At 47.1% G+C, this 26,966-nt stretch overlaps 8 protein-coding genes across 8 annotated transcripts; 5 read left to right on the top strand and 3 right to left on the bottom strand.

The window, feature by feature from the left end:
• Nucleotides 1–630: 630 nt before the first annotated feature.
• PADG_00619 (uncharacterized protein) lies at nt 631–2,821 on the top strand (the record flags this gene model as incomplete). The annotated part of the gene is made up of 3 exons (XM_010758125.1): nt 631–733; nt 1,275–2,412; nt 2,512–2,821. 3 exons carry the CDS (start codon nt 631–633, stop codon nt 2,819–2,821), a joined length of 1,551 nt encoding a protein of 516 aa, XP_010756427.1.
• Nucleotides 2,822–4,241: 1,420 nt separating this feature from the next.
• On the bottom strand, nt 4,242–4,749 carry PADG_00618 (uncharacterized protein; the record flags this gene model as incomplete). Its single annotated transcript, XM_010757607.1, has 2 exons — nt 4,242–4,477; nt 4,677–4,749. The coding sequence occupies 2 exons, from the start codon at nt 4,747–4,749 to the stop codon at nt 4,242–4,244; spliced, it is 309 nt and encodes a 102-aa protein (XP_010755909.1).
• An 830-nt stretch (nt 4,750–5,579) lies between these two features.
• Nucleotides 5,580–8,882, top strand: PADG_00617 (uncharacterized protein; the record flags this gene model as incomplete). The annotated part of the gene is made up of 1 exon (XM_010757606.1): nt 5,580–8,882. The coding sequence occupies one exon, from the start codon at nt 5,580–5,582 to the stop codon at nt 8,880–8,882; it is 3,303 nt and encodes a 1,100-aa protein (XP_010755908.1).
• A 778-nt stretch (nt 8,883–9,660) lies between these two features.
• PADG_00616 (uncharacterized protein) lies at nt 9,661–11,066 on the bottom strand (the record flags this gene model as incomplete). Its single annotated transcript, XM_010757605.1, has 2 exons — nt 9,661–9,752; nt 9,818–11,066. The coding sequence occupies 2 exons, from the start codon at nt 11,064–11,066 to the stop codon at nt 9,661–9,663; spliced, it is 1,341 nt and encodes a 446-aa protein (XP_010755907.1).
• A 754-nt stretch (nt 11,067–11,820) lies between these two features.
• PADG_00615 (proteasome core particle subunit alpha 1) lies at nt 11,821–12,937 on the top strand (the record flags this gene model as incomplete). The annotated part of the gene is made up of 5 exons (XM_010757604.1): nt 11,821–11,827; nt 11,908–11,970; nt 12,058–12,152; nt 12,224–12,436; nt 12,551–12,937. The coding sequence occupies 5 exons, from the start codon at nt 11,821–11,823 to the stop codon at nt 12,935–12,937; spliced, it is 765 nt and encodes a 254-aa protein (XP_010755906.1).
• Nucleotides 12,938–14,306: 1,369 nt separating this feature from the next.
• PADG_00614 (uncharacterized protein) lies at nt 14,307–15,056 on the top strand (the record flags this gene model as incomplete). The annotated part of the gene is made up of 4 exons (XM_010757603.1): nt 14,307–14,319; nt 14,380–14,614; nt 14,684–14,849; nt 14,928–15,056. The coding sequence occupies 4 exons, from the start codon at nt 14,307–14,309 to the stop codon at nt 15,054–15,056; spliced, it is 543 nt and encodes a 180-aa protein (XP_010755905.1).
• Nucleotides 15,057–19,331: 4,275 nt separating this feature from the next.
• PADG_00612 (uncharacterized protein) lies at nt 19,332–19,781 on the bottom strand (the record flags this gene model as incomplete). The annotated part of the gene is made up of 1 exon (XM_010757602.1): nt 19,332–19,781. One exon carries the CDS (start codon nt 19,779–19,781, stop codon nt 19,332–19,334), a length of 450 nt encoding a protein of 149 aa, XP_010755904.1.
• A 923-nt stretch (nt 19,782–20,704) lies between these two features.
• Nucleotides 20,705–26,866, top strand: PADG_00611 (uncharacterized protein; the record flags this gene model as incomplete). The annotated part of the gene is made up of 2 exons (XM_010757601.1): nt 20,705–20,805; nt 20,896–26,866. 2 exons carry the CDS (start codon nt 20,705–20,707, stop codon nt 26,864–26,866), a joined length of 6,072 nt encoding a protein of 2,023 aa, XP_010755903.1.
• Between the last annotated feature and the right edge of the window lie 100 nt (nt 26,867–26,966).

The raw sequence follows: 26,966 nt of genomic DNA, 5'->3' as shown, positions 1-26,966 counted from the left end.
CCACCGAATACACACCGATTGCAACCGTCTCGCTATTATCTGTTCCCACCGCCTTTACCGCCTCTGCGGATTCCATTTTCTGCCCCTTCCCTTTTCGTCCTCTGTCTCTTCCGTCTCTTTTAGTCTTCTCAACCCCCCCCCAAAAAACGTTCTTCCTTCTGCCACGCGCTTTTCTGTCGTCATCCACATCCACATCCACATCCACATCTCATCTCATCTTTATCTCATCTCATTCCTATCTTTTCCTCCCATCCCTATTATCCTCACTCTCCTGACTCGCTCCACTTTTTACACCAGTTACATCACCACCCCACTCCCTACTCTCCCTCTTTCCCCTTTCCCCTTTCCCCTTTCCCCTTTCCCCTTTGTTTGTATCCTTTTTCCTTACCCACTTTTACTTCGTGTTCTACCTTTCCTATTTTTTAATTTCTTTTTTTTTTCTTTTTTCACTTTATTTTATTTTATTTTTTGCTATTCCCCCACCCCCCCCCTTTTCCGAATCTCACTATCCCGCCATCCCGCCATCCCGGTCCGCGGGACCTGTCGCTGCCATTCCTGTTTGTTTATTACACATACTACCTAGGTAGAATATATTATAGCAGAGCCCGGCTGCTGTTAGACCTGTGACCAATGTCCGCTGCCATTGCTACCCGGCCTTCTCCTCGGATCGGCCCCCCGGCCTCACGCACCGACTCGCCCATGGACCCCAAAAAGGGCCCTTGGAAGTCAGATGGTAAGTGCTGTCTGTTCCTGCCGCTGCTGCTGCTGCTGCTGCTGCTGCTGCTGGTGGTCGTCGTCGTGCCTTCCTTACTCACAGTTTCCCTCTATCTTATCTGATCGCATCTGATCTCATGTCGTCACCTCCCTTTATTTACTGCTGCTGCGGTTGCTGCTGTTGCCTCGCAACCACAACAACTCGGAAAATAAATCCCCTTCTTACCACTCCCCCGACCGTATTCTTCCCTCTTTATCCACACGTCGCCACATCTTGTACCATTTTCTATCTGTTGCTGGTGGCGTTTCTATTTTTACCCCACCCTGTTTTTTTTTATTTTTTTATTTTTTTTTTTTATGTTGACTCACGGTTCAATATGCCGCGATCACTCCTTTGACTCAACCATTTTTATCTCATCTCGTCTCATTTCCCGCTCACTGTCTACTATCTCTCTATCCCCTCCTTAGAAGGGACTAACTATCCCAATACTCTGCTTACATGTCGTTCAAATGTCGATCATGGCGCGATGCTAACTCTTGTCCTTCCATTCTGATCACAGACGCGCAAAGCACCACCTCCGATCAGAAAGACACGACCCAACCTAACGACGCTGAAACCTCCCAATCCGCCTCAAATACTCGTCACCAGGGTCAACAACCACCACAGCAACCACAACAGTCAGGTTCCGATACACCAGACTATTTCTCGGGCGTCCACGGCACCACCCAGTTTTCTCTAGAGCCTAATCCCTTTGAACAATCCTTCGGCACCCAACCCGCTGACGCCCCGGGAAAATCTCTTTTACCATCCGTTGCCGCTCTCACTTCCCCTGCCCTCCCCGGTACTTCGTCAGCTGGTGGCTTCAATTGGTCCAACTCTCTTCGCGCTGGACCCCTTAGTCCTGCCATGCTTGCCGGTCCCGCTGCTCCGAGTGACTATTTTGATGGTATCGGTCGAGGCTTCCCCACCCCAAATGAGTCATCGTTGCGCACTGGGCTAACCCCAGGTGGTGGTGGCTCCATGTTCCCCGCTGCTGCAAGTCCAAACACACAAGCTCTGATGCAACAGTTCCAAGGTGGAGGAGGCGCAACGCCGGCCACTTTGGATTTCCACCGTACAGCCCTGAATGCTGCGAGGAAGAATGCGCGAACTTCGAACCCCCAAGATTCCTCTGATCAACTTCTCCAACAACCCGCAAACCTGGACGCTGTCAAGTCTGAGGCACAGGTAGATCCCTTTGCGCACCATGACGCGACTGATGCTGCCAACGGACTTTTCATGTTAGCCAAGGGTGGTCAAGCAAATAACGGACAGTTTTCTGTTCCAACATCACAGCCAGTTGCGCAAAGTCGACCTGCCGATTCGGGAACCAGTATTCAGAATGGGAATAACGCTGGTCAAGATATGAACGGCGGAACATCAGATAGCTCTGGTGAGCGCACAAAATCCAATGCTCGTAACGGCGGTGGCAAGGGCCGCAAGTCCAGTACAGGGAAAAGTAATGGGCGACGAAAGGCAGACGATACCGTAAACAAGGGTGGTATGAATAAAAAGACCAAGACGAACAATGGGACTGCAGTGGATCATAGCATGGATGACTCTGAAGAAGAGGAGGATCATAAACAACAACAATCTGAGGGGAACACTCAGAAGATGACTGATGAGGAGAAGCGGAAGAATTTCCTGGAACGGAATCGGTATGTGCTTTACCACCTTTCTCCTTTCTTGGCCCTCCCGTAACCAATACATACCCTTTTATTATGTGGCTAACATGACACCCTTCTCCTCCCATCCAGGGTCGCCGCCCTAAAATGCCGCCAGCGTAAAAAACAATGGCTCCAAAGCCTTCAAACAAAAGTTGAATATTACAGTAACGAAAACGACGCCCTCTCCTCAACCGTGACGCAGCTGCGGGAGGAGATCGTTAATCTCAAAACACTCCTGCTGGCCCACAAGGACTGCCCGGTTTCCCAGGCCCAGGGCCTCAATAGTATCATGGTAAATAGCATCAGTGGCGAATATGCGCAACATCCCAATCCGTACATGGCTATGCAAGCCGCCGGGGCGCCTCCCGGTATCTCCTCACAACCAATGCCACGGCGATGAAATTAAAATTTGGGGGGAAAAAATAAAACAAGTGGGGGGTGACGGGATGGATTGGATTTTTATTTGGAAAAATGGCAAAGTGAACAAAAGGGATAGTTTCTTTCTTTTTTGTCTTTTCTTTTCCTTTCCATTCTGCGTTTCTTTTTAAATATACAATTTGGTGTTGGCTTTTCTTACCTTTTTTATTTTTTTTTTTTTGTTGTTTGTGTGTTCAGCTTTCGAGAACACGGGCCTGGCGATTATGGATAAGGTACGGTGGCATTTCGCTCCACTGTTATATGGCTTGAAATTTTCTTCTCCCTTCTTTTCCCTTCTCTCCTCCATCTCCATTTCCATCTCCCCCATCCCCATTCCTCCTTCTACAGACTGATCAGATGGGTACCTTCTTGTCTGTCTCTGTGTGTGGTTCACCCGCCATATCCATTCCCTTCCACTCCCTTCCTCTTCTTGCAAATAATATCTAGATTGGCTGCTACACAGTAACATCTTATGCTTTTGTTTCTCTCCCTTGTGTCTGTGTCCGTGCCTTCGCCTGTGTGCTTTCACTCTTTTCCTTCGCTTCGTTTCGCTTCTCTTTTCGTTCCTTTGTTCAGACTAGTTTGGGAAGGATGGATAGGACGGGAATAGGATGCAAATGGGATGAAATGGAGTCTCGTTCTGTATTTTCTTTCCTTTTTCTTTTTCTTCTTTTTTTTTTTTTTTTGAAATTTGCACTCCTTTTTTTCTTTTCTCTGCATCTTTTTTTTTCCTCCGTTGTGTATGTCTATGTCTATGCTTATGCTTTTTCTGAGAGGTGATGGAGTTTTTTTGCCTTTTATTTTCTTGTGTGGCTATTGAGAAGGAGGTGGGAGGATCTGTGACAAATATTTGGTTGGAAACTGAATTGAGGGGGTTTGGGAAGTGGGAAGCAAATTATGTTGGCAACCCATGGGCCGGAGAATGAGTGATTTGTTTTGTAGTGGTTGGCATTTGGTCGCTTTCTTATTCCTCTCCTTTTCTCGAAAGGAAAGGAGGGCGGGAGGAGTTCTTCGAAAGCACCCATGGATTCTAACGTATTTCTCGATTTTCGACTTTTCTTTGCCCCTATTCACCAGCCAACCAAGCCAACCTGCCCTATTGTCCTTTTCATTTCATTCCTTTTCTTGTGTCTTCTTTAATCTGTTTTGAAAACCTTTCTACTCAATATCGAAAACGTGTTTCTGAATACAAAATGCAATGAACTTTTTTTTGATATAATAAGATCCCTCTACTTAAGGGATATAGACGTTCCTGTTTGAGACTACTTCGATTAGAGGGCAAAAAGCATGCATGTAGTGAAATATGAAGAAGGCATCTTACGGGGAGCGCGTGGAAACCAAGATATATTTATCATAGTGCCTCTGCATATAGCCAAGAAGTAATAGGTAGTTATAAACGGGGTTCATTTTGTTGCACTCCGCTTGAAGACGGGGGCCTCAATTGTATTCAGGGCCTCTGGGAACCACTTCGCCGTCTGAACAATCTTTAAAAACTTATCAGCAGGTGCTTCTCCTCCCAACGTTTTCAGAGCTCTCGTATGTCTGATGCGGATCAACCTCAGCGCATCTCGGGCATACCGTCCGTCGAAGCGCAGAATATTGCACTCCGGAAGTCTTTGCAAAGCAGTTATTGTTACACCTGTACATTCCGCAGATAGTCTGCAGCTACCGCAACATCTCCCAGTATTGTCTGGAATCGGTGCAGCGCGTGTGTCTTCAACAGTATAGGTCCTCGGTGTATTTCAGGTGCTTTTGATGCAGCTCCCAGAAGAAGAAGAAGTAAAAAAAGGTAGATGCGATGCACTGCGATGCGATATTCAGCCATCAGCGGTACAAACTGGTCATTAATGGTTTGGAGAGCTTCAGATATTGCTCTTTGAGGGCGTCCACAAGGCGTTTCTCAAAATCCATGATAGTACTAGGTATCGTGAGAGAAATTTGCCTTCTCTAACGCTTTCCAGAAGTCGAGATTTGCTGGCCCCATGGTGCGGCGTATATAGATACTTATATAGATAGATAGATCAGACATACATTAACAATGAAACAAACATATATATCCTTTGTACTTATTCGGCGATTATTTATTTACTTGACCTTTCTACGTACACCAAATCAGATGTAACATTTAGTTATAACTACTGGTTGCAAACAAGACAAACGTCACTCGATTCAAACAGCGCGTCATCCTAAACCTTGTGTTTAATAAAAATGTTTAATATAACTGTCCACAACCTGCCTTCAACAACACAGCAGCAGGGCTCTCAGGACAGCCGTTAAGACATCGGGTTGGAAAATAAATATCTCCCAATTTCATCTTCTCCCCTTTCCCAGCGCAAAAAAGGGCTGAGATTGCAAGCCTAGGACTCGCGGAGTCGACGTTTAGTTATACCTTAGCCAACTCAAACTTGAGCTGTCATGCTTCCGCAGCACACACCCAAGCAGTAGCGCCTCTTGCAATTGCAAACAATACACTGTGCCAGCAGAGAATTTGAGATACCCGATTTGAAGGGCAAGGGTTTTTATTTATGGAAGATCTGGAAGAGGAAGCACCGTTGGGAAATTGTGGCCGTGAGGTTTTGAGGTGACGTTGGGATACATTAATTGCTGCTACTGCTGCTGCTGCTGCTGCTGCTGCTCCGCGTGCTGCAGTCGCGTCTTTTCATGCTATTTCGTTGCAGGTGGAGAGGTTTGAGCCGAAGCAGCCCTCTCTGCCACGCTAGTCTCTCCCTTTCCCCTGAACAATGGCCCCACCAACTTCCTCCTCTTCAACCCCTCAACCTCTCCACCGCTCCCGCCGCATCGAAGACGCTCTGAGCGCACTTGTTGACTCCTTCATACCAGCCACAACCTTCTCCCCCACCACCCGTCGCAATGAGGATGATGAAGACCTCTCCGAAACCTCTGTGGAGGAGTATGCGCGTCTTGAAGCCGCTGAGGCTGACGAGAGGCGGCATAAACGCTGCATGGATATGGTCTGGCGGATTCTGGATTCGCAGGCTGCTGGTACTGGTGCTGGCAATGGCAATCCTAATCCCAATTCCAATGCCGCGGGGATAGAGTTGGGCGGTGCTGTTTCAGCAGATGTTATTAACAACGCGCCAGATCTGATTAAGCGCAAGTTATTGAGGGAAAATGCGTCGCCGGATAAAGCTGTACGGTTCTCGAATCTGTATTCGAGGTTGCTGACGCAACCGGTTCTTGGGCAGAAGTGGGCTATTTTGTATTTGCTTTATCGGATTGGGGAGAATGGGGGCGCTGCAACTGCTCCTGATGCTGCATATGCTACGGCGAGGAGTGGGTTGGATGACAATAGTGGCTCAGGTGGAGGGGTTAGCCGGCGCACGGTTGTCACGACAACTGTGGAGAGTGGGGTTGGGAAAAGGGATGGGGCGAGGAGTCCGTTGATGGAGGATCATCAGTTGGAGAATATGTTGTTGAAGGATCGCTTTGGGCGGGGGTCCGTTGTTGATGATATTGCGCCTGGATCGTCGGTTTCTGCTGTTGGCTGGGATACTCCTGCTGCGGCTGCTCGGGATGGCCCAACGGCCTTCTCCAAAAATGGGAAGAATAGAGATGCCTATAGTCCCAGGTCTGCAGATAGGAAACGGGCTGTTGAGAGAAACGAGAGGGGGGGAGAGAAAGACGGGAGACCTAGTACGAGTCGTGGACAGCTACCCAGCATTCCTGACGGGGAATCGAAGTCGTCTCAGACTCAAAGTCAAGCGGAACAACAGCCAAAAAAGGCAGGAGTTGAATATTGCGGAGTGAAATCAACGGAGTCAGTTTTGTTGCGGGATTTACCGTTTACTTTGCAAGGGATATCCTCTACTCATATGAAATTTACATCGCCTACTACATTGATGCTCCCACAGACGCTACCGGTACCGCTTGTGTCCATTTTACATACCTTGGCGGAGCCCTGTTTACTCTATCGGGGTCTATCTAGCTTTGTTGAGGAATCTGAAGGCGGTCTTGTGAAACAGAGTGTCCGAGCCGCCATAGGGAATGAGCTTCGATCGTATCTGGGCTTGGTTGCGACTCTTGAAGGCGAGATTAGGACCTCATTGTCGACGGGTTCAGACGGTTCCGCAGAATCAACAGGACCGTCTAAGGCCGGCGTTACGTTGAAAAGATGTGTTGTGTGGATGAGAGAAGCTACAATGGCGTTACGATTAATGAGTTTGATGGTCGAAGAGTCAAAAGGGAAAAAGGGTGGACAGTTGATCACGATGATCCATGAATTTTCTTCCTCTCACGGTGATCCCTTTGTTGGGGCCTTTGCTGAGCGTCTTTTGGTTCATGTAACTCGACCCTTTTACGGCATGTTGAGGCAGTGGATATATGACGGTGAACTTTCAGATCCATATCGCGAATTCTTCGTTGTGGAACCGGAAGCTCGACCAAGCGCTGATCCACGGCGCACTGCAACGAGTGTTTGGGATGATAAGTATAAACTCGAGGACGACCTAGTGCCGACGATCATGACACAGGAGTTTGCGAAGAAGGTTTTCCTAATCGGGAAATCTCTGAATTTCATCCGATACGGCTGTGGGGACGCTGCTTGGGTTGCAGCTTATTCGAGAGATGCATCGAAGGAGTTACGATACGGCGATACGGCCACTCTGGAGACATCGATTGACGAAGCGTACAAAACTACCATGGCGCGTCTTATTTACCTCATGGATTCAAAGTTCAAACTCTTCGATCATCTCAGAGCACTCAAAAAATATCTCCTGCTGGGCCAAGGGGATTTTATTGCCCTTCTTATGGAATCTCTAGCTTCGAACCTCGACCGCCCAGCAAACTCTCAATACCGCCATACCCTGACAGCACAACTGGAGCATGCCATACGCTCATCGAATGCGCAGTATGACTCCCCCGACGTCTTACGTCGCCTCGACGCTCGTATGTTAGAGCTGAGTCATGGCGAGATCGGCTGGGATTGTTTCACCCTCGAGTACAAAATCGACGCCCCAGTGGATGTTGTCATCACGCCATGGGGTTCAACACAATATCTAAAAGTCTTCAACTTCCTCTGGCGCGTAAAACGGGTAGAATTTGCTCTTGGTAGTATATGGAGGCGCTGTCTGACAGGCGCCAGGGGCGTCTTGGGCAGTGTTGAAGACAAAGTTGGCCAAGACTGGAAACGCGCCCGCTGCGTGATTTCCGAAATGAACCATTTCATATGCCAACTACAATACTACATACTCTTCGAAGTTATCGAAGCAAGCTGGGATCAGCTACAAGTCGCCATCTCAAAACCAGGCTGCACGCTTGACGATCTTGTCGAAGCACACACCAAATACCTCAACTCTATCACCCACAAGGGCCTTCTGGGCTCCTCTTCCTCCAACAACAGCAACAAGGAGGACTCCTTCCTCTCCCAACTCCACCAGATCCTCAAAATAATGCTCGCCTACAAAGACGCAGTAGATGGCCTCTACTCCTTCTCCGTCGCAGAATTCACCCGCCGCCAAGAATTCACCGCTAAGATCGAAACCCGCACCGCTCAGGGTCAATGGGGCGTGACAGAAAAGGATCTCCTACAGCAATCCCAATCTCTCTTCCATTCGTCCACCGCCCCCACAACCCGTCCCAGCCGCTCAAGCAGCTCTGCCGCCACTCGCAAGAACGCAGGCTCAATCTCCCAGTCTCCCTCAACCGATACTCCTCAATCCTTCGGTGCCGGTGCCGACTGCCACGCAAAAACACCATCAGAACCCATAACCCCAACAGCAGCGTCGGCTCTTCTTTCCGGCGGCGAGGACCATCTCCTCCCCTCACTGCGCACGCGGCTGCGCGGCCTCTCTGCGGATTTCCGCGCGCGTCTCGTCAAGCTTCTGGGCGATTTGGCCTATCAGCCTGATGTGGACATGCGGTTTTTGGGCGTGGTTATGAATTTCAACGATGCGTATCAGGTTGTTAGGAGGAGGAGAGGTGGGACGGGGGCTGGGAAGGATAGAGAGAGGGAAAGAAGGAAGATGGGTGCGGAGGGGGGGAGCAGGGAGAAGGAAAAGGAGGTGGAAAAGGGTGGTGGTGGTTGATTTCATTGGGGATGTATTACTTGTGTTCCGTCTTATATCTTGGTTGGTGGGAGTTCTTCTTTCTTTTCTATGTTTAATGTGGGCATATGTGTGTCAATGGCAATGGTAGTAGTCTCTGGTTTCTGGCCCAGGTTTTTCAACTTTCCTCTCAGACACCGAGTGCTTGTTGATGTCTTCGTTTCTTCTTGACTTCTAATCTGGATCTTTGTTGCTGTGATACGATACCTCTGGTTTTTATGTTTATCATATATTTTCTTAATTCATTGTTTTCACACTGCATGCATACATACATCACTTATTCATGTAATGTGATGAATGGAAGGTCCGTCGATTTGCAGGGAATGGAACGAAGAGAAAGGACATTGAGGAGAGTAGAAGGCAGGGTTGATGAGGTTTAGGATCTTCCTGGACATGTCTAACTATGGGGGTATGCAGATGGCGTATATTGTAGATGAGAACGCCGAAGCTTCGACTTTTGGCTTCTTGACTAGGTTTAAAATGCCGCCACTGATCAAGGAAAGGTTTGACGGGGGGGACTGCGGCGAAAGGATGACCAACGATAAAAACTATATACACTGAAACCAAAATCTTACAATCATTTCTCAATAGGTGGGTATATCAAGGGAAAAATGAGCAAATACATAGATGCAGATTCATGACTACAATGTTTATTTCCTTCTATGACCCCAGGTTTTCGCGTTTTGTTGCTTTCCCCTATGATGTATGGATAACTGCTTCTAATCCGAGTCTATATAAAGATGTTAGTAGATAATCAGAGTCACGATATGGAATTGAGGATCGTACAAGAATCTGGGCTTGAATCCGAGTCTGAACTTGAGCCTGAATTTGAACTCGAGTCTGAGGAGGTGTCTGATAATCATGGGGGAAATAATGTTAGTTACTGATAACAAAGGGAGTTGCGCTGAGAAGCCTACCAGAGTCGGAATCCGAGCTGGGATCTGAGGATAAGGATGATGAAGAGTGATCTCCACTTTTTGTCCCGTTGACTTGTTTTGTCATATGCTTGGAGCTCGCATCGTCGCTGTCGCTGTCACTATCACTGTCGCTGCTGCTGCTGCTGCTTGTGTCCTCCACAACAACAGTCCTATTTTTTTTCTTCTTCTTCACTGGCTCTGATTTTGATTTTGACTCAGTTCCACAAGTTGGCATCCTTCCACCAACAAAATGAAGAACCAACTCTGCCCTCCTCCTCCTTTCCAGCTTTTTAAGACAATCTGCATTTAAATTCACAGCTTCCTTATCAGCCATATCCCCTTCCCAACCGTGCGAAGCTGTTCCATGCTCCACCAGTCGCTTCCTAAAGGATGCCACAGCATCTCTATACCCATCCTTCTCAGCGTCATCCTCACTATTCTTTTCTGAATCGACATCAGCATCATCTGCCTTGATAGCTTCCGCAGCCACATCTGCAACCCTCTTCTTTGCCCCTTCACCTTTTATTCCGGCAAGATATGCAGCCAGGGAGGCATTATATTTGGACGGTATTTGATCTATTGAGAGAGCGTGTTTGAGAATGTGTGTTTCCCGGTTCTTCTGGAATTTCCATTGAGCCCGATGCTGGTGGTAGAGCATGAGGTATTTCAGGACAGGGTGGGTATGAGGAGAATCTGCAAGGGAGGATGAAGGTGGTTGTTGTTGTTGGTTTGACGCAGGGCGATTCTTCGCCCGCTGTTCTCTTTTTAAGCGCTTCAGCTCTGCTTTCCGTGCAGAGGCAGAGGTAGGCTCGTGATCATCTTCAGCTTCAGCTTCAAGTTTGAAGTGTGCTGCGTCATCATCTGATTTTGTATCCTCAGCGAAGGAGACGGAATTTCTTTTTTTGAACTTGAGTTTGGAGGACGCTTTTTGATCTTGTTGATCCACCGGGAATAGCTCAATGGATGTTTTCAATTCCGAATCCGGACCCTTCTTTTTAGGTATTTTACTTTCCGCTTTATTTTTTGCTTTCCTTGCTCTTCTTTCATCGCCAGTAATCCCATTCTCCACCCGTTGTTTTTTACCCTTTGGCTCCTCATTTTTTGACGTAAAGGATCTCTTCTTGGGTATTTTCGACGGAGATAACGTATTTGCATCGACAGGGGGACCGGTGCCTGCTTCATTCGGTGAGGTAGTAGAATTTTTCAACTGTAATCCCAGCTTCTTCCAAGCTGGAATGCGGGCAGCCATTTTCAGAGTCTGCGGGGGATGGTGCCTGTGGCGACTGAATAGGGAGAAATCCCTCAATCGCGCAGAGACCTGGGTCGCAAGCTCGAGAAAGCCATCCGCAATCGAGGTCTCTGGCCTAAATTGGTGTTGGCGCGGGAAATTCCGCTCTTCAATTTAGGTATGTTTTGGATGGAAATGTGAAGGTGAAGTTTGGTTGGAAATATGTGGTTAGATTTACCATGATGTATCTATACGATCCAATACTCCGTAATTTATAAAATAGCCTGTGGAGGATTCAGCTTCAGCAAAAGAATACGTCATCAATACGGTTCGACTCTCAAAGGTCTGTCTATACGCCCAGTAAGACCCGGTTATCAATTGATTAAACGCACACCTGAAATAAAATTGAGGAAAGTGTAATTTTTAGATATGAGGCTCAGATTCTAAATTTCTACTATTTTACACACATATATATGTATATTTAATATTTCTCTGTTTAATGCTCGAGGTCTACTTGCTGTGCAGCAATGGAGTTGGGTCTCAGGTGCGCTTTGTCCGATTGGGGGCTAGCCTACTTTCAGAGCTTCCTCCTATGTCTGTCTAATGTGCCAGGCAGCTTCACCCAACGCGTTCACTGCAACTCCACCGATTTCCCATAACTTTCATCAACGCTATCCCAGTCATTCTTCACCAGTGTCCCTTTTGTATACTGATATATCACCGTTGCGCTCTTTACATTTGCCCGCTTTACCTCAATCGTTTTACTGCAGCCACGATGTCGGGTCAGTGTAATCCCATTGTCCAAGCAGATTGCCTCTCCCCATCTCCGTTGGATGACAACTGACGGCAATGACATAAACAGGAAGCGCTGGCTACGATAGACACATTACTATATTTTCGGATCAAGGGCGATTGTATCAAGTTGGTAAGTAAAATTTCTTCATGGGTGGAAACATCTCCAAAAACCACGGAGATAGCAAGATGCATGCTAATATGAGTACCGTCTAATCAGAATATGCCTTCAAAGCTATCACCGCCGCCAATATCACCTCGCTCGGGATCAAGGGAAAGGATTGCGCAGTCGTACTATCGCAGAAGAAAGTCCCAGTGTGTACACCCGGGAAAACCACCATGTCTATACAGATCAATAATTTAACGGCCATTTCCCTCAATATCAGGACAAGCTCATCGACCCTTCATCTGTCACTCATATCTTTCAACTGTCCCCGTCGGTTGGATGTGTCATGACTGGCTCCATAGCTGATGCTCGAGCGTCAGTATCCAGAGCGCAGAGCGAAGCGGCTGAATTTCGATACAAGTTTGGATATGAAATGCCATGCGATGTCCTTGCTAAACGGTTGGCGAATATCAACCAAGTTTACACCCAAAGAGTTTGCTACTCTCCCCACTCTACCAGGCCACCACAGCTTTCTTCTCTTTTCTTTTCCCCCCCCCCCCCCCCCCCCCCGGTGAGCGCTGCTTCTGACAAGACTTGTGCGATTTAGGCGTATATGCGACCACTAGGTGTTGCGATAACGTTGGTATCAGTTGATTCTGAATTGGGTCCACAACTGTACAAATGCGACCCTGCAGGCTATTATGTGGGATATCGAGCCACGGCTTCTGGTCCCAAGCAACAGGATATCTTTAACCACTTGGAGAAGAAGCTCAAGAACAAGGAGTATGCGGAGGGAACGTGGGAAGATGTTGTTGAGCTCGCCATATCGACGTTGAGCACGGTACTAAGTGTGGACTTCAAGAAGAACGAGATAGAGGTGGGGATTGTTGGAGGACCACGAGCCGATGGCAAGGAAGGAACACAAACAGAGTTCCGATCCCTCACGGAGGAGGAGATTGATGAACGACTACAGGCGATTGCTGAGAAGGATTGAAGACGCACATCATATGGTTACTACCACCTCTCTATATTGCGGATGGACCCTGGGCCGACGGAAAAATGGGTTTGGGATTATCCCAGGTGTACCGTCGATTTAAGTGAGGAACTGATTGCAACTATGATCCCCATTCGCTTAGATTTCGTGATGACTTCTTTTTGTCTCCCCCCAATCTTTGTGCGTTTTAACATCAATGCAACCTTTTCAAATCCATATATCCAGGTCTGCCATAACTGTGGCAATTCTATCTCCGAAACCTATTTCTTCTTTTCTCTCATGACTGGCTTACATGGAATTTCTAAACGTTTCTCAAACGACGCTATGTTTAGGATCATGTCCAATCGATCGTGAGCCCATTGATGATGCACTATGTTTAGACATATGTCATCTTTGTTTCTTTTTCGTCAGAGTGTGCTATGATACAACAGGCTCTTGAGCCGCTACTTCATATTTACAAGTGACAGCAGGTTTATCCGAGGCCCGAGTGAAGAAGTGCTCCTCGTGGGTTGTAGGAGGTGCAAAGTGGAAACATTTAGACGATGAACAGAGCATCGGCCTTGAATAATTGGGTTTTAGGACGGATCGTTCAGCTATGATCCAGGGTTGAATTGCCTCAGGGTGCGACCTTCGTATCTTAGATCGTGCATAAGCTCTCAGGTGGAGTCCCTATCGGCACGCATACATCGCACAGTAGCATCAAAAGGTGCTGCACGAAGCCATTCGACGCTGGGGGTCTCTTTTTTTTGGCCACAGCTCGACCCGAGTCAGCTCTCAGCAGCCGGCGCCATGCCTGATGCAGCTAGCGCTCTCCCTAAAAGGCCAGGCCCCACCGCCCTGGGTGGCGTTGGGTAAGTGTGGCTTGCCCGGATGTGGCTGTGGCTGGAGCGCCAGACTTGGAACTATGATGTATCTTCGGCGCTATCGATTCTTCCTTGTCCGCTCCGCTCCACTGAGTTTCCAGCTCCGATGATCATTGAAGCGTTTGGAGTTTGACTTGCTGCGAGTCTGTGGCTCTTCGGCCAGAGTTTGCTTCTTTAACATGCACTGCTCTGAAGCTGTCGATTCTGCAATGGTTTTGTTCCTGACAAGGAGCAAACCATTGGATGCTCCGCTCCATTTCTTTTCTCTCGATGGATCCTCTGTGCCTCTCTGGTGGTTGGGACTTATTTTTCCTCTCTAGCCTATTCTCCTATCCACTTGTATATATTCCGATTTGTATTTAAAGGTGCCGCAGACGCCTCATGGCGCTGGTTAATAAGTTACAATGTGAGAATAAAACACGCCGTTTTTGTAGTAGTGAACATCGCTGGCTTCGATCGATCACATGTTGGCATTTACTCTACACCCATGGGACACCACTCCTGTCATGGCTGACGGACGTGAGTCCAATTTTGCTCTTTGTAGGGTTTGGCATAGAATCTTGCTAACATCCTCTCCAGTAAACGAAGCTCGGGCACTCCGGGTCATCGAGATCATGAATGATTTCCGAACACTACAGATTCACATCTTACAACTTAGATTGAACCTTCCTACCGGAGAAGGGTTCGAAGAAGGACATGTCTTAATGACACAGTGCGTTGGGGAGGCCCAGAGTCTTCTCAATCAGCAATATAACGTCCAACAAACGCAAGCCTCCTCCAGTGAGGGGGATGTGGAAAAAGCGCAACTCCAGTGGTAAAAGGATCTCTGAAATATCTCTGCACTAGAGGTAATAGTCGTTAGCTGATTTCCATTGATTGACAGGGTGATTTGTGACGCAAGTGTTCGGCGCTTCCGAGCGCACAGAATCTATCTAAAAATGTCTGCAGCAAGGCGATGGATGATGGGTCGAGCGCAGGTGCTTCAAGGACAAAAGGTTACCCCATTGCACACTGTCGATTTACAAGCGGTGAGCTGGAATTTGCATAACGTGAGCTCCTTTCCCTCTGTCTAGATTTCCCATCGTCTCCAGAGCACAACCTCGAACTGACTACAATACCCTCCGCAGGATCTGGCAGCCATAACCAACAGTCAAATTCATTGTGATCTGCAATCAGCCGATACCCGTGCTGGCCACTGGCTTGCTGATGATCCGTCATTGAGCATCATTTTGAACTGTATTGGCTCAGAAACCTAAACAACCTAATATTCGAAAGCAAACATCGTCCACAGGCGATACGGTCGACTCTTGTGACTACGCCGTCACCTTTTTCCCTTCTGTATCGGGAACGAAAACAAAAATTCTATTTTTTCAGTTCCTGCTATATACCCCCTGGTTGACTTCATATTCCCCTGGTGTAATTCTGGCATTAAACGGACTTTTTTTTTTCTGGGTTTTGCTTCTGCCAGTTTTTGTTCCAGATACTTTTGATATCTTGCATTCGTGTGGTTTGATAAGTTATTGTATTTTACGAAGCTGTCCATTATTGTACACATGCACGCTCTACTCTGACCGCTATGACGAAAAAGGGGGACTGGAATCCTTCTTTGGGAGAAATGCTGGCCGTTTCTAATTTCACGTATTTCACTTTATTCTAGATTGATAGATGGAGGGACACGTGGATCCTCTCTCGTTTCGTTGCAGAATTTGCCTGTTTTAATAAAGATAAAACTGTTTTTCTGTTTTTTCGATCATTGTTCTGATCTATTCTCTGGATTATTTTGGGAGGACTGGGATGGGACCAAGATTTTCCTTGATTTTACATTTATATTTCTCTTTACGGATGAAAGGAGCGTGCATTTTAGGTACGTCAACTCGGTTTTTAGAATCAGTTTTCTTTTGGGTTTTGATTCTGGCGGCGAATATACCAGTCCCCCTATGTTTTGTTTTCTTGTTTTTTAATCGAAACATTCGGTTTTTCTATTGCCTTGGCATTATTTATTTTCATTTATATCTCCCAACGCTGGGCGGCTGAGTATGGTATTTGATGCCATGGACTTACACAGGTTTTTGTTTCTGGCTGCTCATTTTCTTACAATCCAGACATGTTAAGGGCTATTCCGATAGCTACAATCAGGTACAGAAAGATTCTGCGCCGGCTCCTAAAGCAACCATCATCTCCAACAACCCTGAAACACAAGCAAGAGAAACTGTCCCGTCCAATCAATTATATGTAGAAGGAAGAGGATATCCAGCTATCGATGCAGGTGGCACTCACACAAACGGCGCTTCTGATCCCTCATACGTCTTCAGAATCATTTACATTTCTTCATTGACGGCCGGGTGCTTTAACTTTTGCCACGCATTCCAAGCGGGTCAATCATCAAAGATAACGGCCAAGTTGAACCAATAACAATGGGGCATCGCGTCGTTGGCTTGTCCCAGTTCCCACAGGATTGGGGGATGCGGGAAGGGTGAGGTGGTGTTGCTGTTCTCAACCCTTGACAGGTTGGTTGTGGCTGGTGGCATATGTGCAAATCTTTACAGCATCCCCAACTCTCCTTTTTTAATGGCATATCAAGACTTTTGTTGGAGTTCGATGTTCTTGCTATCCATTCCCGGTGCTTGTCTCATAATTATTGGAAATATTTCCCTTTTATCGCCGTACGACTGTCAATGGTGATGGTTAATTAGGTTGGTTGTTTTCAGGCAGGTTCACAACCACATGGGACAATTCTGAGATTTCACGCCCTTTCATTTCTAGATGCTGATTCAGGTATCATATCGAAACCATAGATCTTTCACTTTCACTAAGTAATTGATAGTTTTGATAGATTCCGATTCCAAGTGTTTGCGGGAAATTGCCGCTGCTTTCCCTTAATTTTTGATTGGAGCTACCTGAGGCAGGGAGGGAGAAAGCAAGAATGGAGCGATGGAGAAGCAACATAAAATTTTGTTTGAAAATCCCTTGCAGTGTCCCTTGCATGAACTTATCCAACCGCAAACTCAGTATCGGAACTCCCCTCCACCTGAGGGATCCAAAAAACAGGTTTGCCACATTTAAGATAATTGACCAAAGGATCTTCGCATCTTCGCATCTTCGCATCTTCGCATCTTCGCTGCGGACATTGGCGCTTATCAGATTTATCCAAACCAACGCGCATGCCTGCGTGCGAAACCACGAAGCTGAAGAATAAAGGATCCCTATAAAAATGGAGAACTCCTGAGAAGACTCGGCGACATTTCTCCAGATTGGCCAATTTAGCCCTTCGCTTAACTCGATAGATCCAATATGCCAACACAATTTTTCCTGTGCATTTACCACGACATGTAGCCATTGAATAGCGGCTAGCTGCTTGTACTTGCTGTGGACAGTACTATTGTCAGTAGATATCCAAAATATTAGAGCCACTGGCTATTGTAACTTCATGGAGTGAGGTCCGTTGGAATGCTTTGTTGTCGTTTCTGATGTGTTCACCGCAACAAATGATATACTTCGGGTCCTTTCGGTCGGTGAAACTGTGCCACACAGCGAGTTGCGAGTGCGGCGCTAAACAATAACATCATGCCTATCTAGACTTAGCGGGGAATTCTGGCCAATCCGCTTTGACAGCCCAGCCAAGAACGGCAACGTGTCTAATTCAGCCGCACATATGGTCCGTGCCAACATCGAAGGGCCCCAAGATTAAGTTGTGGCTGTGTGGCGGTGCAAAAAGCTTTTAAGTTTCGCTGCTGATTATTGTGGAATGTTTTGGCGGTTTGAGGTTTGGCAGTGGCAGTTTATTTATGTCAAATAATTAACGACAGCGATAAGAGTATGGAAAAGTGGCCTTTTTACTGTTATTCATGTTAGCCATTCGCCCATCCAGTTTCATTGATGTTAAAATATATGTTCATTGACATCGATTATCCAAAGACGCATAGCAAGGGAGCGGATTATGTGTTTCATTTTTGCTGGGGCGGGAAAAACATGTCGACGATGAGGACCCTTATTTGACACACAGGAATACATATAATGGAATTGATATCCGTGGTATAAATCCAAAGAGCGAGAAATGCCAGATCCATGAAATCCATTTTGGCTACGAGGTGCAGGGACCACACGTGGAGGCGGGGGATCTATCAATGTCGCTTATTCCCGGCCGATCGTGTCCCGTGAACAGAATATATGAGTACCGGACGCGGGAAATCGGATGTCGGGTAGTTTCATAGGTTCATGAAAGGGGGAGTTTGGAGCAGTGTGCAGTTCCCCACCCTTTTTTATTTTCTTTTTGTCAATGGGCAAAACAAATAACGCTGCTCTTGTGGCTGGCGGGGCTGTTTGACTTTCTGCCCCTCGTTGGAATAGAGCGGATATGGGACAATTCGCCTCTTAGTCACCAGAGCCGCTGCTAGAAATATGGAATGTTGCCGGATTTTCCGTTTAGAAATTGTAAACCGGAAAGCGCAGAAAGATGATTGGATTTGGGGCAATTGGTAGACATCTTTTGATTAGAAGTGCAGATGAATATGGCGACATGTAGTTTGTGGCACAGTACTGGAAATGAGATATCAATATTCTACGAGAAGTTTTTATCGTGGAAATACCGTGCCAGGCATTAGCAAAACAACAACCCTTGGACATATTTGGCGTTGGTTGGCTCTTTGCTTCTGTAGCTCGAATAGTCTAACAGTAACTGACGCCTAAAACAGCGTTCTGAATATGAGCGGTAAGAGCGATCATAATCGACAATCGCCACTGCAATAGTCTGCCATACGGCGGGAATTTCCACCAAGCCAGTAGTTCTCCCTCCAGCAGGCGGGGAAATATAGAAAAATCTCAGTAGCCAATTGTAAACTTCTAGGCATGGTACATTCGAACTTGGGTCAAAAATGATTACTCCTTAAGATGCCAAAGGATCTAAGGTACGACGACAGAGTGTGTTGCTGGATGATTTCGACATTGGATAGCTGGTTAGTGAGCGAGACGAGAGAAGATAGGGAAAGAAGCACGATTTTGAGATGGAGAACAAGAAACTAGATGTGATCAGGGAGGACAGGTTTTCTAGACGGTAGATTCGAATGACAACCTTCTCTTCTCATAAAAACCCATATACACACAGCCAGGCTATTGTCAAACTTTATACGAAATCGCGTATTGCCATTAAAACCAGACCGACAGATTTAAAGAACATTGGTGGGTGACGGGTTTAAAATATGTGGAAAGTTTGCGAAATGGACTCTGTGGGCACCACTTCGGGCAAAAATCCGATTTGAAGGCATGGCTGCCATCGGAAACACATGGTAAAGAATGAAACTGGTAAAATAAAATCATGTCATAATATTGGCATACGGTTCGAAAACGCCTTTTTTTTTTGGTTTTTGAATCTGCTATGCAGTGCTCCATTATTTTGCTATGGTGTATCTATGCACAATGCAGAAACTTCCATTAAAAAAGAACCATCCCAAGGAAAAAGAAAAACTCCCATTTAGAACCCTAGAAGCAGAGAGAGTCAGGCCAGTTAATATGCGATTCTCCATAGCTGTTACCACCTAGCTGCAGTGTGAATACGTACTCAGAGGGGTAAAGAACCATCTGTTCTTTCCGCTATTGTACCGTTCCTCCAACGACTTCTTCACAGTCTTCTTAGCCTCTTCCCGTTGCGATACCTCCTTGAATGTATCGTTTGTGATAGCACCTCTGAGTCCCTCAAGTTCGAGCGTGTAGCGGGTGGGCATGAGGTGGTTGTAGTTGATGGTCTTGATGAATGGCTTGACCTTGCTTCGCTTTGCGACCTTCTTGGCTCCCATCCGACGGGTCACTTTCGAGGGATATCGCTCAATACCAGCAACGAGGGCATAAGGGAATGGGTGAGCTTTTGAGCCGGTGTCATATGGCTGAATTATAACCACCTGGTAATACGGAAGGAAGAAAACACAAGTCAGTTGTGGTGTTGCGGCTTTTGTTAATGCTGCCTTTTCTTCCGCAACATGATATCCCATATCAAAACAAGTAGTCCACCGCGTCCCCCATTTTCTTTCCTGCCTTTCCCAATTATTCCCATCAAACATCCCCGGACAGCAGCCATATCCCTTCAGTAACAAATCAAGAATCAGAGTGAATTTGTCGTACCTTCTTGCCAGCATAACGTCCTCGCGTGATGATGGCCACACGGCCTACTTTCATGACTGGTTTCGCATTGTTAGCGTGACAAATTACTCCAGAAATCTCGCAGCAATACAATGGAAGACGCGGCGAAACGTACACTTCATTTTCAAAAGTCCCGGAGGTCGTGAGCGAGGTCGACTGGTGTTGTTGGTGTGCTGAATCGATGGTCTGTCTCTCTCCTCCTGACTGCTTTTTCGAGAGGAGGCGGGAGAAGTTTGTGTGCTCAGGGTTGATTGGCCCGCTTACCGACAAGCACGCTAGTCGTGTTGGGCAAGTTTCTCCATTGGGTAAGGGCGGCTTTAAGTGCTTGCCAGGTCACGGGGTATCTCTTGGCGCTGGCCTGTGTCCCGGGTAACCTTAATTATTGTTTGTTTACATCTTGGGGCCAACCACGCTCAGCCGCATATCAGGACATATGCGCTGGTGGAGTCGTCCCCTTGGTATTGTTGTTGACGACTGAAACCTTATATTTTCCTTGAATTGTCTGATTACGGTTTTGTTGTTTAATTTTGGTTTTCTGACCCCCTGGTTTGTTATTCGCATATCTGCTTTTCCCTTTTTACGAACGCTCTCCCTATCAACTTACCGGAACATTCTCTATCCTGCTCCCCTTCTCAATTCTCAACGACAATGGTCGTTGTGCCATAGAGACCCACATACATATCAACGAAACAAGCAAGCGGACCGCACGTATTTCTCCGCAAATACCTTGAGCAATTGGACATTGGTGCTGTTACCAGCGCGAAGAAGAATTAAAATGAAACCAAATGAAATAGAACCATCTCACGATCGAGAACTGGTTCTCAAAGATCACCGGCACTCTTTCTCAGAGATGTCTACCCGACCTGCTATCCCGATGTACGTGGAATCATAATTCTTACGCAATCGCTATTCAATTCCATGGATCATGTATGAACTAACACCATATAATTGTGGGTGGAGCTGTAGGTGGGACAGTGCCGACCCAGAACGAGCGCCCCCTCCACTTCCCTTGAACCCTGGTTCTGGCAGCCCCGCAACCAGACAACAACATATCTCCGCTTCTATACAAGCAGTGGCCGCAACTTTAACAGAGAAGAGCAATGAAAACGTTCCAAGCTCTTACACGATTAATCCAATGCCACTGAAATCATCGCCAGAGAAATCTCTGATCAAAGGACAGTATCACAAGCGCATACAGTCGCTTCAACCCCCAGCCAGCAGTCGAGAGCTTACAAGCTACACGGAACGACGCTCCCCTGAGAGAAATACCAGACGCAGTCCTTTTGATGTGGATGGAGAACGATCACGAGAGAAAAGCCCCACTCGTGTAAAGACGCCAACTTCTGCTGGGAAAGATAGTTCTAGTCTTCGTGCATCGATGAACCGGTATCTCTCCAAGCCTATCCTTGGAGAAATCACTCCGCCGTCCGCCACAATGCTCGCATTGCAGAACATGCAGCTCCCAATCGAGATAGAATCTCCTACCAAAGGTTCAAGCAAAAACGTTTCTCCACGACAGCCTCAAGAAGTGGATTCATTGTCGGCCCAAATTTCGATCTTGACCACTATCGCAACTGCCTTGCAGCAAGAAATGGCACAGCTAAGCAGGCGCAGTAAAGATAATGCAACTGATCTGGTCAGTCTCAAAGCCGCAACAAATGCTCGGGATGAAGATATACGTCGCAGCCTCAAGGATCTCGCGACACATTTAACTGGCAGGTTAATCGAAAGCGAATCTTCAAGATCTACTGGTTCCTACCTCCATTCAGGTGCTGGCAGCTTCATGCTTGATAATAAAGCACACGATGCAACGTCTCCTTTATCACGGAAAAGCTACATACTCCCCCGAATGCAAAGCCCAAACAGTTTCGCAGCTACTATTGAGAGGGAGTTGACTGCCTCTCCCTCCATTTCTACAGATGGCTCCGCAAGCATTGCATTGCTGGAAAAGGTTCTGCGTGAAATGGCCACAAAGGAGGGTCAAGAGATGCTTCTAAAGCTGATGGAAGAACTGAAATCCAGGCCCAGCGAACAGAATTCCGACGGCACCATGTCAAAAATGCTTGAAGAAATTCTCCACTTGGCTAAAGAAAATTCTGGTAACCACGCCCTTGTCCGTTCGAAACTGTTTCCCGGCGACAGGCCGCCAGCTCTGGAGTATGATTATGAGTCAGGTCCTTTGAGCCGAAAGGCGGAGATGGAGACTCCCGAACGTAACAAATCCCTTGGCTTGGAAGCCAAAAATGGCTCCCCAAGCCATCCTTCTGTGGTGCTTTCTGAGGAGATATTAAGCATCCTCAAAAGGGTCAAAAGTAGTGTTGCAGAAGGTGGTGGTTTGACCAACGAAGTCAAGGCACTTGTACGGGAGTTAAGAGGAGAGGTTTTGGGGATGGGAAGGGAGATCGCGCGAAAGCTAGAAGAGGCTGACGCGCAACGGATACAACCAGCAGAGCATACACAAGGTGCTCGAGCGGAGGATATCGCACATATCGTGGATTGCGCTCTAGCCGAACTGAGAGTGCACATGGAGCAGATCATAAGTGAGAGCAATCATCACATATCTTCTAAAATTTCCCGCACGATCGATGGCCAAGATGTGTATATGACTGTCAAGAAGGCGCTTGAAGATCACCCTCTGCCTGAGCCTGCTCCTCCCCAAGTTATCGGATCTGGCATAGAAAGGGAAGAGATCCTTGAAGCTGTTAGGGAAGCATGGGAGTCGTACAAGCCAGAAATAGAACTGCAAAACTTTGGACTTGAGCGCGATGAAATTTTGGAGTGTTTGACTGAAGGCTTAAAAGCGTACCAGCCTCAAAAAGAATCCCTTCAGCCAGCCATCACATTCAATGAAGTCCTTGAAGCCGTCCAACAAGGCCTCGAAAACTTCACTCCTCCACGAATCGAACCTAGTGAAGCAATTACAAAGGAGGAAATTACCGCAACAATTAGGGATTGCATGGAAAGCTTCGAGTGGCCTGTTCCTCCTGCTGTCCTTGATAGAGAAGCCGCTATCAATCGCGACGACGTTTTAAAAGCTGTCAAGGAAGGCTTTGCTGCTCAAGACGGGCTGTCCAGAGATATTGAATTCAACCGTGACGATATTACAGAAGCCGTAAGGGCTGGACTTCATGAAGTTTCTGGGCCGTTGCACCACAACCTCAACGATCAGGTTTTGGAACAACTTCATTCCCTTCTAGGCGAGATCAAGGATGAATTCAAACAATATTCTTCGGCTAACGGGAGGGATACGGAACAAGTACTAGATGCTGTCAAAGATGGTCTTGAGGCTCTTAGGGGTGGAATCGAATCTTATGTGGATCGTGCGTCTGATGTCACTAGTAAGGACGAGATAATTCATTCTATCAAGGATGGGTTCCATCTCCTGCAGTCTGACCTGGAAAAGTCCATTGCTGAAGCCGTTCACGTGTCTGATGGTGGCCACTCTAATACCGTCGAGCTGCTTGATGCTATGGAAAAGGAATTTGAACATCTTCGGCAGACAATGAGTAATCTGCTGGTTCGAAATAATGCCTCCAGTGATAAGGACGAGATACTTGATACCATTCGCGACCTTGCAAGAAATGATCATTCGAGAGATAACAACAGCTCGGAAATTTCTCAAATGGTTAAAGATGAATTCGAGCATCTGCGCGAAACCATGGCACTCACTATTATGAAACAGAATTCCAACTTTGAAAGGGACGAATTAGTTGCTATCCTCAAAGAGAGTTTTGAGGCGATTCAAGAAGAGCATAACAGGAGAAAGGATGGGACTGAGAGCATTATTTCGAATGCTGAGGAACTTCTCGATGCTTTCCACGATGGTATTGATATTCTTCGATCCGATATGGAGAAGATTATGAATAAGCCCGGAGATAGCGGTTCAAGTGATGAATTTATCCGTTCACTAAGAGAGGGCTTAGCCAGTGTGAGGGCTGAACTTGAAAAATTACGCCACGACCAGAGGGAGGCTGAGGAAACCCAGACTGCCCGCGGACGGGAGATCATGCTTGCGAGCGAATCCTCCATTGGCAATGATATCGAAAGTCTTAAAGTTCTTGTTACACAGCTCCAGATTAAAGTAGAAGCAATCGAGCCCCACCATATTACCCCAGAAAACCCTCCAGATCTCGTGAAGAAAGACGACCTTCTTGACATCCTGAGTGCAATTAAGGAAGTACAGGACTTGGTAGTTGAGGTTGCTTCTCGTGAAACTCCTCCGGCGGTGATTGATGAAAATGCCGCCAAAAAGGAGGATACCGATGCACTTGAAACGTTGCTCATGAACATGAAAGCCAAGGTTGATGAATTGGCAGAGAGCGGTAAATTAGATGAACATCCAGGTGGAATGATCGCGGAGCGAGTAGATGCGTTGGAGGCACTCGCCAAAGAGACAAAATGCATCCTTGACGATTTTGCCGCTCATGTGGAAACAGAAGGTGCATCGAAATCTGACATAGCGAATCTTGAAACCGTCGTCAAGGATATCTGGGTTGTGGTGGAGGACCTGAAAACAAACTCCACACCACCAGTAGAAGACACCTCAGAGAAAGTTCTCAAGGAAGATGTGCGAACTCTTGAGATGATGCTGCTTGAAATCAAATCTCAACTTGAGGATTTTGTTCTCCCCGATGTGGAAACCCTTCCGACTAAAGATGACATCGGTGCCATCTGCCATATGGTAACAGAGTTTAGAGAAAAAATTGAGGTGGAAAATGACCTTACAGCTCAGGCGTTTGAGTCCCGAAAAATCGAACATGGGGGACTAGCAGAAAAAATCGAGCAAGCGAAGGAGCTGATCAATGATCTGAAGGAGGAACTTAAGGGCAAGCTTACAACCAGCAATGAAGGTCTGGCAGACATGAAAACGATTCTAGAAGCTTTAAGTGACTTGTCAGAATCATTCGCTACCGCTGAAAGCCTTAAGGAGCTTAGTGACCTGATCACTCGCGAATTCGAACGATCCCATGGCGACAGCGAGGCTGAGAAAATTGAAATGGCGGAACGAGAGACCACCATGTCTACAAAACAGGAAGAGGCTCGAGCAGCAATCGTGTTGGGCCTCTGTGCGAAAATGGACGAGAAATTTAGCGAGGTTTTGGCCAAGTATGAAGATGCGCAGATGCTGGTGGATTCGAAATTTACGGCTATTGAAGAGCGTGATGTCGAAGCCTTAGACACCTTAACAAGCACGAAAAACATTGCTGAAGATCTCAAGCTCGTAATTGGTGGAATGGGTGATAGCGTAACCCAAGCTTGCGAGAGGATGAGCGATGATGCAAAAACTTTTTTCGATCGTGTTGATCAATCTTTCTTCAAGGTCGACAACCTCCGTGCCGACGTCCAGTCACAGCATGACCATCTTAAGGGCGAATTTGTACGAGCAATCGAGGCAACAGACCGACTGCAAAACCAACTCATCAACTCGCATCCTGAAATCCTAAGTACTATCAAGGATATCTTGTCGATTGTCGGCAAGCACTACGAGTATTCTCAAAAGACTAGCGAGGAACTGAAGTTGAATGTTTCAGCTATTCCCTCAGCCATTCCTCCCTTGTTACCTGCCCTGCCACCCCCTCACCCTCCGGCAGAGCCTCGGGAAATCGCTGTGCCTGAAAAATATGACGACTCACAGGTCCATGACAAACTTAACTCCCTTCTTAATCATGCTTCTGCCACGAGCATATCAGTGTCTCAGATTGACAAGTTGAACCAGATTCAAGACCAGATAGCCTCTACCGCGAATGAATTGCGCGAAATGATGGTGGCCCAGTCGGCTCAAGTGGCCGAAACTGGTGCAAGCAAGGAGAAAGAGGCGCAAGAAGTAACCATTGCGCTTGAGAAAAGGCTCGCTCAAAAGGGGAAGGTAGAGGCAGAGATTGTTGGACTGAATGAAGAAAAGGAGTCTCTTTCTCGCATGGTCAAGGAGCTGAAAGAGGAGAAGGAAGCGCTTAACAAACAAAATATCAAGCTCCACAAGGAAGTGTCGGGACTAGAGACAGCGTTGTACATCCGAAGGGAAGAAATGCAGCACATGGAAGAACGTGCAGAGGGGCTGGAACGGAGGATTGTTGAAGGGGTTCTCGACCATGCGAGGAGCTTGCTGATTAGTCGATCTGGCAGCGCCCAGGCTATGAGTCTAAGGAGAGTTCCCAGTTCTGCTAGCACAGTAACCCGTGGGAGTACCGTAAGTGCTTCTAAAGAAAGCAGTATCCTCAGCAATGGTGTCGGGATGGCTCTCAAACGACGACAAACTCCTTTGAAATCCAAAGCAGGATCCATAGTATTTTCAAACACGCAGAAAGAGCGAAGGATTCTCAGCCTCAGCAACGTCACTGGGAAGCGAGAATTAGCAGACCGACAATTTCTCCCAGCAGCAAGTAGAGGACTAACCAGCTTGAAGCGCAGCCACTCCGTCAAGTCAAACTACCCCATCCGCAAACCTTCATGGGACACCCGGAGCTCGAATGCGAATAAAGAGAACGAGGTGGTCAAGGAGGAAGATGAAGAGGGTGAGGAAATCAGCGGGGACGAGAATGACACTGGAACAGAGAGGAGGACAAGTTACGCTGGAACATATACAGATAGCATGTCCTATGGCACAGGGAGTACAATATCTGCCAATCGACAATCGAGCTATTGTAGCTCCACCAACGCCCTGGTGGCCGCCGAGCCAGGGACTTGGACCGAAGAAAGTGAAAGCGGGAGTGAAGGTGAACAGAGCCAGGACGAAGAGGTGGACGGGCTACGGGGGATAGATAGCAAGAGCAACGCAAGCGCGGAACTCACAGAAGCCCGTGACGACGAGAGCTACGTGAACCCCAGTGAAATGGTTTTGTTTGCACCACATAGCGATAGTGGTCTGGGGACGGATATACGCAGCGCAAGGAGCGAAAAGGTGTTTGGAATTTGTCAGGAGTCGGTCGCTTGCGATTAGGCGTAACGTTGAGTTATGAATTCTCTCCGTTGGCTTTTTACGATTATGATGCCATGAGCTATTCTCTCTCCTTCTTTTTGTTCCTTTTTTCCCGAGCTTA

The sequence above is a fragment of the Paracoccidioides brasiliensis genome, assembly GCF_000150735.1.
Source record: "Paracoccidioides brasiliensis Pb18 unplaced genomic scaffold supercont2.1, whole genome shotgun sequence".
NCBI lineage: Eukaryota > Fungi > Ascomycota > Eurotiomycetes > Onygenales > Ajellomycetaceae > Paracoccidioides > Paracoccidioides brasiliensis.
The sequence above is the reverse complement of the archived record's forward strand: the minus strand, read 5'-3'. Positions and strand labels throughout refer to the sequence as shown.